The sequence below is a fragment of the Petaurus breviceps genome, unplaced genomic scaffold, assembly GCF_028583685.1.
Source record: "Petaurus breviceps papuanus isolate PSGF00001 unplaced genomic scaffold, PetGlider_PUasm1.0 90740, whole genome shotgun sequence".
NCBI classification, from domain to species: domain Eukaryota; kingdom Metazoa; phylum Chordata; class Mammalia; order Diprotodontia; family Petauridae; genus Petaurus; species Petaurus breviceps.
This window is the reverse complement of record NW_027187330.1, coordinates 10,074,436-10,088,077: the sequence shown is the minus strand read 5'-3', so window position 1 is coordinate 10,088,077 and position 13,642 is coordinate 10,074,436. Positions and strand designations below refer to the sequence as shown.

The window sequence follows — 13,642 nt, the reverse complement described above, 5'->3', positions numbered from 1 at the left end:
GAAGAGTAATGTATAATGAGACTGGAAAGATAGGTTGGCACAAAGTTGTGAGGAGCTTTAAAAGTCCAAAATGAGGAATTTATATTTCATTTTAGAGGCAACAGAGACTGACTGGAGTTTACTAAGCAGAGGAGTGACGAGTAAGATTTGTCCTTAATGAAAATCATTTTGGTCACTGTGTGGAAAATGAATTGGAGGAGGGAAAGACTTGAGGCAGTAAGACCAATTAGGACATTGGGGTACATGGGATATTCAGGAGGAACTCTGGTGTGAGCATTTGCCGAGCCCTTTTCAGGGCTTCCCATTCACCTCTGGTGTCTACCTGATTCTCCCAACTCTCAGCTGTGGTTCCAAGAGACTGTAGCATGAAGCAGCCACACCCCGGTAAACCATCTTGGCAGACAATCAAACCAGGCTGAGGGTAACCAGCAGACCTCAAACCTGTCGCTGAGTTGGGGTATGTCTACCCCAAGCATGTAAAGCCTTTCCCCGGCAGAATGGGTGGATGAGAGCAAGGTCAGGCATCAAAGAGACAAGATCATCCACTGCACCCTGGGGTATCATCAGCAGTCTTGACTTTTATCCTGCCATGGGATTTCAATGAGTCAAAAAGAGTGAGGCTGGCAACTTTGTGCAACTGTGCTTTACTTAAATCCAATTTATTCACAAGTTAAGACATCACCCACGATGTCATTGGTTTTCTTCAAAAACAAAGGACAAACAACAACAGTCTAAGTAAGAGATCAGGGCCTGAACGAAGCTGGTGGCTATGTGAGAAGAGAGAAGGGATCAGACACAAGAAACACCGGGGATGTCAGAAATAGAAAAATTTAGCAACTGACTGGATATGTGCAAAGAAGGAGAGAAAGGAGTCAAGCCTGGCACTATGGTTATGAACCTAAGAGACTGGAGGGGAAATAGAGAAGTTTGGAAGAGGAATAGATTTTAGAAGGAAAAAGATAAGTTCTGGCACTTTGAGTTTAAGATGTCTTTAGGAGATCCAGTTTGAAATGTCCAGTAGGCAGCTGGTGATGAAAGGCTGAAGCTCAGATGAGATAAAGGGGCTGGATATGTACGTAGGAGCAACTCCTGCAGAGATAATAATTAAACCCATGAAAGCTGATCAGGTCGGTAGAGAAGGTAGAGAAAGAAAAGAAGAGGGCTCAGGACAGAGCCCTGAGGAACACCCACAGTTAGAGGGCATGAAACCAAATGCCTGCCTGCTTGAACATATATCATTGCCAATCATTTGTCCTACCCCTGTGTGTCTTTTCTCCAGGTCCTGAATATCCCCCATCTGCCTTTCCTTACCTACCCAGCTAAATCCCAGGTATGACTGTTTCCTCCTACACAAACACCATTTGAAATCTTTTCTTGGGATGAGGGAGTATATAAGAGAGAACAGATTGGGGGAAGGGGTATTTAGTAGGCTTCCTATTTTGAGGTGGGGGTAAAGGAAAGACCAGGAGAAAAATTTGTAACTCAAAATTTTGTGGAAATGAATGTTGAAAACTAAAAATAAATAAATTGGGGGGAAAAAAAAACAAAAAACCTTTTCTTGCTAAGTCACTAGCCATCTTCAAAAACAATGAAAATTTGGAAATGTTTTCCTTTAGCGTGACTTTTTCACATCTGCTAGTCGGTGACCAAAATAGATTTAAACAATAAAGTAAATGGAGCACTGGCAAAGGTTCTCAGCAATATCCTGGGTTTGTCTGAGGCAGGTTAACTTTCAATGTTTATAATGCCTTTATCATTAAGAACTGTTTCAAGTGTCACTTTCTGTGGCTCATTAATCTTCTAACCTTGGACAAATCACCTAATTTAGGCAAATGATAGATTGATTGATGCCTGTCTTGACTCCCAAGGACATACAGGGAGTCCAGCTTGGGATGAAAACATTTTACATTATACAACCAGATAATGAATTCTTTTGTGGTTACAGCAACTCAAGGACTAAAGAAGATGAGATGTACCTCAGCCAAAAGAGTAACATGAATTTTCTGGAGTATTTCAATTATTGTACCCTCATGCATGGCCTCATGTCTATGGTTCAAAGACATAAGCACTGACATGGAACAATTTTTAACCTGAACCAGACCTATAAAACAACCTTCTTCTCAAGGTCTTGTAACAGAATTGGATAAAACATGGCCCAGTTAATGCTAAAGTCATTCTCCTGTGAGGCAATATATATTACTAGTGAAGTTAACAATCAAAATGGTTGTTACTGTTGTTATTCAGTCGCTTTTCATTTGAGTCCAGTTTTCCATGACCCTTTTTAGGGTTTTCTTGGCAGATACTAGAGAGGTTTGCCATTTCCTTCTCTAGTTCATTTTACAGATGAGGAAACTGAGGCAAAAAAGGGTAAGTGATTTACTCAGGGTCACACAGTAGTAAGTGTCTGAGGGCAGATTTGAATTCAGAAAGATGAGTCTTCCTGACTTCAAGCCAGGCACTCTATCCACTGTGCCACCAAGCTGCCCAATCAAAATGTTCAAGGCACCTATAAACCAAGATCTATCAGAAACTTTAGCCAGAAGCATGATAACAGGGTAAGTTCATGGCCAGATGCCATACACTGAATTTCCTTGACATCAGCTTCAATGCAAAGGTCATGCTTATTATGTCTGATAAGGAGCTAAATCTATTGCCTATGAACAGACAGAAATAGAATCACATATTTTAGGGACAGAGGAACTATAGAAATCAACTAGGGGCATGGCATGGGAGAGGAAAGGTGTTGTAAAGATGGGAAAAGGACAGACTTTGGGTGGGGACCCAAAGAGGAGGATCAAGGTGATGGCAAAAGTCACATTCTTTTCCCTTGGGAACTACTAGATCATGAAGATATGATGGTCTCCTTACTTACAAGAGTCCCAGCTGCACAAGCCTAGCACAGACTCTCTGGCGCCTGTCTTGACTCTCAAGGACATGAAGGGAGTCAGGTTTGGGATGCAAACAACAAATTATGTCAGCTGGGGGGAAGGGAGGGGGAACAGTTGTCATCCTTGGCATATTCAGTGTCTCCTGCATAATTTGGTCCAGTGTTTCTGGAAAATATGGTAACTCAGAATGACAAGTTCAGGAGACCCCTTAACATACACACATACATGCATGTGTATATATGTCTATATATGTATTTATGTATATGCAACACGATGCATTTGGCCAACCCCAAGTCAATGGAGATTTCACCTGTTTATACTCTTTGCTACTAGAGAAAGTACTGCCTACACACACATAAGTCATATGTGCACACACACATCCTACCTTTTTTTACTCTGATCTCCTGGGGACTCTCTGGCGTCAGAGAGTAGGGACATTTTATTGACTTTCACAGTATAATTTCATTCTTTTTTCCAGAATACTTGGGCAAATTCAAAAGTTCCACCGACAAGTGTATAGGTGTGGCTGGACCCAGGCTGGGCCGAGGGGGCGGGGCCTCCCGAGACGCGCAGGCGCAGTCGGCCAGGCGTCATCCAATCCCGTGGCGAAGCCCGATGGAGTAGCCGCCTGACCTCGGCGCTCATGTGACTCCCTCCAGCTTTTGGCGGAAGGCTGAAAGGCTCCGGTGTCTGTCCCAGTGGGCGCTCCGTCCGCGATGGCCCGGCCGGGGCAGGTCGGGGCCCTGCTGCAGCTGCTTCCCCTGCTGGCGGTGGGGACGCTGGCCAAGACGTCGGAGGAGTTGGGGGCATACGTGTGGCCATGGCCGCAGAAGATCTCCGTGTCCCCCAATCAGACCTTTGCGCTGAAGCCCGGCTCCTTCCACTTCCAGTACGCCGCCTCCTCGGCAGTGCAGCCCGGCTGCTCGGTGCTCGACCAGGCCTTCGTCCGGTACCTCGGCATCATCTTTGGGCCCGGGCCCTGGCCCTCCCCCGACCGACCAGGTGAGCCTCCTGGCCTTTCCCCGACCTCCGCAGGACTCCCCCACCCTCAGCCCCGTGACCTCCGAGGCCAGTGGCCCCCAGGGCCTCCCCCTGGCTTCACCCCAGTCTGGTAGGTCATCCTCAGCCCCTCTGACTTCACTTCTTCAGCGCCTGCACTGTGCTAAGCACTGATCCTCCAGGAGCTCTCGGTCTCTTTGGTTCAACCCTGAATGACCCCAAAGGCACCCATCCCTCTTCCCCACACACATGCACATACACGCAGCCATCGCCAGAAGCCTTCCTCCTGCCTTTCCAGCCGCCCTCCTCTCTTCAGGTTCCTAGCTTCTGGGATCCACCTCAACAGTTATATTTCCTGCCTCTCCTGTCCCTTTCTTTCCTTTGTCCTCTGACTAGCAAAATGAGCCAGAAAGACTGCAATTACCCAAACTTCGGAATTTGTACTTCACGTTGGTATAGGATATTGGAACCTCCATAGGACAGCTTGCTATAGAAAAGAACTGACCATAAGATGGAGCTACCCAGGAGTATTTAGACACTGGAGCACCGATGTACTGAAGTACTTTACAAGCAAAATTTTCCTCTGGGATGGTTTTACCCACAGGATGTAATAATCCCATAGTTCCATAGCATGGAACCTCAGAGCAGTGTTAGGGCCAAGATACCAATGTAGTTGCTGAACATTTACTGTGTCCAGCCCAGTGGCTGGAATGGAAGATGTGGCCCCCCTGCTTTGAGAAACTTAAAATCTTTTGGGGGAGAAAAGATAAGAAAATGATATTAAAATTATTACAAAACAGTGTATCCAAATGAATACAAAGCATCTGCAATGAAAATGCAGACTGATGTGAATTCTCAAACAAGAATGAGAGATCAAAATCTGACCAAATTATTAAGTAAAGACTACTTGGGGAAAGGGAATTTTGATCTGCTTTTCAAGGAAATAATGGGCATGAAAAAGGTAGAAAGGAGTTTGAGCAAGGGCCAACAAATTAATTTGGGTAGTATGGACTACTGGTTGTAGGATGATGGAGAAATAGGGAGGGTAGAGGTGAGGTGAAGTTTGGCCCTAAGTGCCAGGCAGAAATTACTAATATTGATAATGGACAATATTTACATATTGCTTTAAGGTTTGCAGACTGCTTTACATATTTTTTTCTTTTGATCCTCATAATCCTGTTGGGTAGGTGCACTCCCCATTTTGCATATGGGAAAAGTTAAGGCTGGAGAGTTCAAGTACACCTGCAGCTAGTAAGTGTCTGCGACAAAATTTGAACTCAAGTCTCTCAGACTCAAACTATCCACCATTCTATCCACCACTTTACCTAGACATTCTGTTCATGGAAGATTATTTCAGGGGCAACCAGGTGACATGGCCCTGAGTTCAAATTCAGCCTCAGACACTTGACACATTTACTAGCTGAGTGATCTTGGACAAGCACTTAACCACAATTGCTTTGCCTTCCCCCCTCAAAAAAAAAAAAGATTATTCCAGCATCCATACACAGCATTGCTTTGAGTGAGGAGGTGTCAGTTTGATGGAGGAGTTAGTAGTGTAAAGGGGAATAGAAGACTGAACTTTTCATTTAAATTCTAGAACTCTCTTAATTAACTACTGCTGCACCTTAACAGTGGTTTTACCTACCAGTAATAGGTAAATTTCGAATGTTAAAAGCCTGTCCAGGAACTTCTATAGAGAGGTGACAATTATGAAGGTACAGAAAAAAATGATATTTTACAACTCTTAATAATTAATTATAGGTTAAATATGAAACCTAAAACTTTAGAGGTGACTTCACTGAAATTAAACACACAATTAATTTGTCTGATACTGATGAAAGGAATTAAAAGTAGAGAGGCTCAAAAGAGACTTTTTTTTGTAATAAGGTCAAGAGAGCATTAATCTTTTGAGATATGAAAAATTCGAACATTAAGAGCCTACTGGATCAGCTTTAAATAAAATGAGATATCACCATTATGGAACTGACAGCTTAGTCTACAAGCCTTCCTCTTCCCTTTAATTGCTGTTTTAGCCCCAATGAAAAAAACACAACATTCAAGCAGATACATTTTGATAAGTTTGCCAGTTAGTATTGTTTGTAGCAGTTCAGAAAAAAAAAAGGCACTACATAAATGTTTGTCTAGTCTTGAGATTTGGATGGTACCACTTCTAGTGGAAACTTTTTCCATCGTTCTACCAGATAACTGGAAATGGAAAAGTTAGTTAACAGTGGAAAAGTGCTACATTGTGTACTGTGTAGTCACCTATGAAACACAAAATTAAGTCAGAATCCAGTTTCTCTTAACTTCCTGTTGCTACCGATCTTTTTTGTTAGATTGAGCTATTTATTCATCAGGAAATTATTAAAACTGATTTTAATGAGAATTACCCAGACACAGAAACAAGCTACTTCTCCAGAAAATCATATCAGAGCATTTTAGAGTTCAAAGGGACCATGAAAATTATTTCATCTAAACCCCTTATTTTACAGATGTGGAAACTATAGCCCAAAGAGATTAAAATTTTCCAAGGTCACAATGTAGGAAGTAGCAGGAGCAGGGATTCACATGCAGCTGCTTGGATTCCAGGGTTAGCACTTTTTCCAGTATACTATATTGCTATGACTGTTTCCACCGATTTTCCTTTTGAATATAATTCTTATGTTGGTTTTCTTGTGGCTTCAGGATGCAGCTACATATTTCTGCAAAAATTCAACTGAATCAGCCGGGGGGGGGGGGGGGAAATAGTTTCAACAATTTTCAAGTTAAAATACAGGTAATTGAAGTAATTGCATAGTTATCTTGATTTGTGCTGTCACATCATTAAAATATCAGAATAAAAAAAAAACACATTACAACCTAACATCACCCTAAGTAAGAAATAAATACATTTATAATATAGGTTAACCAGTCCCCTGAAACAGCCCACCATCTAGTTTGTCTTTTTTCTTTACTCTTCAGCCTTACGAGTTTTCCACATCATGTCCATCCAAATGAAAGTTTCTTTCATGAAATGGCAGTTTCTTATAAACAGCTTCAGACAAAAATAAACAGAAAGACATTGTAAAGCCTTCCATATGACCAAAAAAAAATCTACTATGGTAGGAACATTAAAAATACAAAGTGATATTTAGCACTTATACAGATAGTTCACTAAGAGGCTAGTGTTCAGTCCAGCTCCTTTATCATTGGTACCCACATTTATAACAAGGAGCAATCTAGTTAATGTTCTTCTACCCAGCCACTTCTAGATCACAAAGAAAAAGAGGTACCACTGGCCCTTGGGTATTCTATTTCTGGATTCCATCCAGATTCTTCAAGGTACTGTCTTCTTGTTGCCTGTATTCTCCAAGCTCTTGGAGGAATAGAGTGATTTAGAAATTGAACTTGGCTCCCTCTGCAGTCATTTACCTTTAATATGCTCTGATTGAGTTTAGCACCTGATCTGTTCCCCTGGGGTGATGGATTGTTCAGTCCTTAGCAATAGATAGTAGTTGGGAGAGGAGGGATAGTTATTTTATTTTATTAGAAAAACAATGTCCAAATTCCTCTGAGCTATCATCTCTAGATCTTAAATTAGAGATTAAGCATTTCATGAGGAAGATCATTGACTGATCTTCCCATTCTTCTTGTCCTTGTACTGTCTAATTCCATATATGCTTAGCTGTGGCTTTATCTTTTCCATTCTATGTTCTGGTGCTCCACTATCCAAATGAAACTCCCTCACATCCTTCTTCACTAGTCACTGAAGACCTCAACAGGCCATATATGATTTGATGTGTCAGGTCTTTATCTTCTGCATCTCTTAGCAAGCCCACACGGTCTTGCCCTGCTTTGTGGAGTGTATTCCTCTGTGTTTCTCTGGTTTCTGCACGTACATATCTCCTCCCACTTATAATATGATTGGCCACTACAGCATTATTTTATTTAGTTGGTTCCACAAAAATGTGAATAATAATGATAATAACAACAATAGCTAACATTCTTTTTGCACTTTACCATTTACAAACATCTTATTGTGTTGTTTTTTTGGTCCTAACAACAGCCTCTATAATGAGTAATACAAATAACTCCATTTTACAGATAAGGAAATTAACACCCAAAAAATATTGGGACTTGTCCACTGTTAGCTCTAGAGACAGGATTAAAACACATACCCTCTGACTTCAGATCTACTATTCCTTCAAATTAATGACATTAGGCTACTCTGTTTACTCTTGTTAAAAAGGGTGTGGTAAACACAGACAAAATTCTTTTCCTACCATCTTCTGAGTAAAATCCTTTTGCATCAAATATCCAGTGTTATATTTTTTTACATCTCTTCAACCCCACCCCTGCCACTGTAAACATCCAGAGGACAGGTACAGTCATTTTTCTTATAAGGCCTCTTTCAGCTTTAAATGCATGAACCTCACATGAAGAAATCCAGGAACCAGAAAAGGGAAGGATGAAAGGATATAAGAAGCTCAGCAAAAGCAGAAACAGAAGTGATAAACCACCACCCCACCCCGCCTCAACAGAGGTGCTTAAAGGGTTTGGGGAAACAAATCAGAAGCTTGAAATGGAAGTGTGATGTAGAAATGTGTGATAGGAAACCTTTGGTTATACGAACATCCCCAGGAGTCCCCTGTCTGACAAAAGCAGAACAACTAATTTTTCACAACTTGCCTTAATGATAATTTTATCCTTCAAAAACAGTAAAAGCACCAAGGGAAACTTCTACTGTGGACCTGATCTCACCAAGGAAAAACTGGTTGTTGGAATGGAAATGGTGGAAGCAATATAGGGAAGTGACCACTCACTTTTAGAATTTATGGTAGATAAGAGAGAGAATAGGCAGAATCTTAACCTGCATCTTAGATTTGGAGGAATCAGGTTTCAGAGAGTTCAGAGAAAAGATAGGTCACATTCTCACAGATTAAAATTTAGCATATAGGGGCGGCCAAGTAGCACAGCAAGTAAGAGCACCGGCTCCAGTGTCGGGATGACCTGGAGATTGAATCCGGGCTCAGATACTTAGCACCACACCCAGAAATAACTGGCCATGTAACCTTGAGCAAGTTGCTTAACCCTGATTGCTTTAAAAAAAAATTTAGCATATAACCAAGTTACATATACTGGGATATATGTCCTATCTCACAAATGAAATTCTGAAAATACAAAGAGAAATTATCCCAATTTGGAGGAAAAGAAATTGTCAAAATCAGACACTATGCATGCACAGGGAACTCATTGACGAATTTAGATTTTTCCAGAGACACAAGGAAAAACAAAAGAATGAATACAAAGTCATGGCACATTCCTGTAACAGTAGTATCAGAAGCTTAGAACTCATAAGGAAAGTGAAAGACAACAAAAAGACTTTTTAAAATCTGTTTTGGAGAAAAGAGAAGGACCAATGAAGGGGTCGCTCTTGGGAGAGAGGTTGATAAGAACATGAAACCAAAAGATGGAGTGGAGGCTGGGTTGAGGACAGAACAAAGCACTGATGAGGAAGTTGAAACACTAGATAAGTAAGGAGATGGTAAAGAGATTACCTAGTCACCTTTGAATTAAAGTCATCATTTCAGATGGACTACAGTGTTGGGTCTTGGGATACAACTGGTAGCTGTGATTGCCACACTTGTCATCTGTAATCCAAGGGGTCAGAAAGAGGGAACAAAGGGAAGAGAGAGAATTGTTGACAGGAAGATAAAGGAGCACTCTTTCAGGCTTCCTTTCTCTTTAGCTGACTTCAGGGACTAGATTGAAAGTTTTGTGCTCCCTTTTACCCCAGAGAATGACTTTCTGAGCTGTGGCCTGTGTAATCAGTATCTTATATGACCTAGGTTAGAGACACATAGGCAGCACACCTAGGTTGGGACTGTGCTGCAGCAGAAAAGTACTTTTTGAGGCAGTAGAGTTCAGTGAGAAGAATACCAGCTCTTGAATCAAAAGACCTAGGTTAGAATCCCATGTCACACCTTCCCTGGGCCACAGTTTCCTCATCTGTAAAATGAGGTTGAACTGGTTGGACTCTGAGGTCCCTTCAGATTCCAGGTCCACAATTCTATGATCTTCCCAGATGCTGTCCAGTAGTGTTTTTGGAAGCCTGGGCTTCTGAACTGGTCACTAAACACGGCAAAACAAAACAGATATGACCTTTGACTTCCTATAATCAAGTTTCCATCCTGAACACACATGTGGATTAACATTATCATAACTGACATTCATTTCAGTAGTTTAAAGTCCATAAAACACTTGATGAATAATCTAAGTATGTGTAAGATATATACACATTCTATTACACAAGGTAATAGAATAAAAAGAATAGCAGAGCAGTAGAAAAGATGTGTGGTCCTCAACTAGATACTGCCCTTTTACTGGAGGAATATAAGACCCTTATTTAACCATGTGTCCCTGGGCACCTTAATCTCCCTGAGCTTCAGTTTCCTCATCTATAAAAAATGAGGGGATTAAATTAGATGGCCTTCCAGTTGTGTATACTGTGTTGGTGTGGTGTGTCTGCGATTCTTGAATTTCTTCTCTTTGCAGTACTGAAGCAAACAGTAAAGAATTCATTGGAAGTCTTTGTGGCTGTCCCTGGGTGTGACCAGTTTCCTGAAATGAACTCTGTGGAGAACTGTAAGCACAGTCTTTGGGTTGAATATCTCGTGAAAGTGGAAGCTTGACCGTAAGAGCAGACAGCACAGCCCTGCCCCTAAAGGATTTCCCAACTATTGAACCAGCTAGCCATTCCCCTGGAAGCTGTCAAGGCACTAGAAGGGTCACAGCAGGGGGTGTCGGGTGTACAGAGTATATCCTTGTGGTCTTTAAAAGTTCATGCCACGTTCTTATTGTCTTAAATGCCAAGAAACCCAAGGTTAGTGTTTTTAGATGCTACATGAAGTTTAGACTTAGAATCTTCCCATACAGAAGAATTGTAGCAGAGTTTCAGGCTCCACCAGATAGAGCGTCTTCTTACAGGTAATGGCAAAGTCCACAGAATGCCTCTGAGCCTTAGGAGTATTTTCAGTCCCTGAATTAAACAAAAAGACCTGATCTCCCTTTAAATATGGCACCCAGTGAATGGGGAGAAGTGAATTCAGGAGGAGGGGGAAGGAGCTGGCATGGTAGTACATCCTGAATCCTTCTTATCCATTATAGCACCAAGCCTTTTTATATTCCATGATGAGGTTTAGCAGGAATTCCTGTCCCCAAAAAGGAAACTGAGGATTTATTAAGCATCAGAACCTGTCAGAGGCAACAAAGATGATGTTAGAACCCATGATGTCTCTTACACATACACACCCCCTGCCACCTATTCATCTGAGGCTCTCGATGACTGCTGTGACAGATATATACAGGCTGTGGCTAAATATTTCTCTGGCCCATTGATGTGGGTCCATGTGGTTTCAGTTTCCCAAATGCCTTGATCCTACCTTCCCCAGCAAGAGCCCCCAGAAGCCAAACTGTTGGTCCATAACTGCCAGAGCTAGAAACTTCACCTTTGAAAAACAAAAATGGTTTGGGGTTATTTTCATTTGAGACTGAGGTGCAAAGTTCAGTTTTTCCAAGCCCTAAGACTGCAGACTCTTTCTGTTGCCATTTCAGATACCCTGACCCTCAGTGATGACCATTTCACCCTGAAAGCTGTTACTGTCTGGGGAGCTCTCAGAGGTAAATGGCACAGGGGCTCACATGAAGTGGGAGGATGAGGGGTTGGATGACCTTGATTTTTCATTAGTTTGTTCTAATGGGAATTCTCTGTACCTGACTGCTGGGTCTGGTGGTTGAGAGGATTGGAAATTAAGGCCTCTTAGGAGTAAGGCAAATAAGCCAGCTCTCCCAGGGGGACCAAATGAGCTATTCACAGGTTTCCTCTCTGTGAGATGTGTCCCTCTGTATACAAAATTCAGACGCCACAGTAGCAATTTCTCTTTCAGAAAAGCCTCTCGTGGAAACAGTTGAGGATTGTTTGGATGGAGGGAGCCTTAGTAATGGTGAAATAATAAAAACTAGCAGTTCCCATTTATGTAAGCTAGTGGGCCACAAAGTTTCCATAGTTTTTATGGTTCGGTAGTACCAATATTGTTACCTCCTTTTTATAGATTAGGAAACAGGCTAAGAAAGATTGAAGGGACTCAGCTGTGACCACTATGGTCTGGAATCACAGTCTGGTGACATGGAATCCAGTGAGCTTTCCCAGGGTGCCAGGAAGTAAAACCAGTTGAGGCCTTGCTTCACACAGGCTTGGAGAAGCTGGGCCTTGTTCAGCATAAGGACAGATGCAGAGGGAAGATAGTGTGGGAAGAAGTACTATGCTCCTTCCCCCTGACGTGACTCCTCTTTTGAACATCTGGGTTAGAAACAATTTTTTTTAGTTATTTTGAAAAGAAAAATAAATATAGTGGAAAAACAAAACTTCTGAATCTGTGGCATTCCAGAGTGACGTTAACCCAAATTCATTCAACATGTATTATTTGTCACTTTCCTATTTAGATGCAAGATCCTACACTAGCACTATCGGAGATAGAGATGTGAAGAACACAGAGTCCCTAGTGATTACAGTCTAGTTATATATTATATTAAACTCTAAAGTATCCTAAGGGCTAGAGAGTTCTTAAGTTGTTGTAGAATCTCACAAGGTCTCTTTTAACTCTAGAAATTCTATGGCTTTAATTCCCCAAAGAGGCAGTTTTAATCTGTCTTCTTCCCCTTAGCTGCCCTCTTCTTCACTAAGAGCTGAGATCTGAGAACTTGAAGAGAACACAGACAATACAAAGCTTTCTAAGGTAGCCAGCCTTGCAGGCTAAGGAAGATAACACAGCAGGCCTCAAACCTAGATCTCCCAAAGGAAGAGGCCCCAGCAGGAGCTAAGGCTTGTTTAGAAACTTTGCCAATATCCTGTCCATTCCATACAAGCATTCAATGATGCATGGTGTCTGACCAAGAAAAGATGGATAAAATGAATGGGTAGATGTCTCTGGTTTCAGTTAACTTCTCTCAATTATTTCACTATGGATCAGCTAAAATATCCCCAAAATATGTTAGAAATGCTTGTTGAATTATATATCTCTGATTTTTCAAGAAAAATCAAGCATTGACCTTGTCTCCCTCTCTTTCTTTGCCTAAGCATCACACCCTCCAACATTGGGCACCATTCTAGGTTGGGGCAGTTTCTTCCCTCACTTCCCTCAGCCCTCACCCTGCCCCTCTGGTTCTCCACAGGCCTAGAGACTTTTAGCCAGCTCATTTGGAGATCCGCTGAGGGTATGGTGAGTGTGTGTCCAAGTTACTGAAGGAAGTTCATAACGTAATAATGCCTTGTTTCTTTCATAATTTTTTCTGGTGTTGGGGTGGTATGAGGCATTCCCAGCTAGAAAGGATTTGGGAGGAAATGCAAAAGTTGGGGATGTAGTTGGATTGTGACTAAAGGTCCTTCTTTGATAGAATGAGGTTGCCTGAGATAACTAGAGTTTACTGGTTTCCTAGGGCATAATAAACCATGTCAACTAAAAAAAATCGAAATAAAGGCATTCGGATAGAAATAAAAAACTAGAGGGATGTTTTGCATGACTACATATGTATAACCTGTATCAAATTGCTTGCCTTCTCAAGGAGTGGGAAGAAGGAAGGAGAGAACTTGGAACTTAATTTTTTTTTTAATGTTCAAAAGTTTTGTTTGCATGTAATTGAAAAAATAAATTTTAAATAAAATATTTTTTTAACTGGAGGGAAAAACTAAAACTTAGTGATCAGATTGCTTTTGTGCA

At 41.5% G+C, this 13,642-nt stretch overlaps 1 protein-coding gene across 4 annotated transcripts in view; it reads left to right on the top strand.

The window, feature by feature from the left end:
• The first annotated feature begins 3,466 nt into the window (after positions 1-3,466).
• HEXA (hexosaminidase subunit alpha) overlaps positions 3,467-13,642 on the top strand; it is a 36,094-nt gene continuing 25,918 nt past the window's right edge. For all 4 annotated transcript variants that reach the window (XM_069067310.1, XM_069067309.1, XM_069067311.1 and 1 more), the window contains exons 1-4: positions 3,467-3,890; positions 10,422-10,511; positions 11,481-11,546; positions 13,098-13,144. In XM_069067310.1, coding sequence (XP_068923411.1) covers positions 3,605-3,890; positions 10,422-10,511; positions 11,481-11,546; positions 13,098-13,144 — 489 coding nt within the window. In that variant the 5' untranslated portion in view covers positions 3,467-3,604. The remainder of the gene's footprint in view (positions 3,891-10,421; positions 10,512-11,480; positions 11,547-13,097; positions 13,145-13,642) is intronic.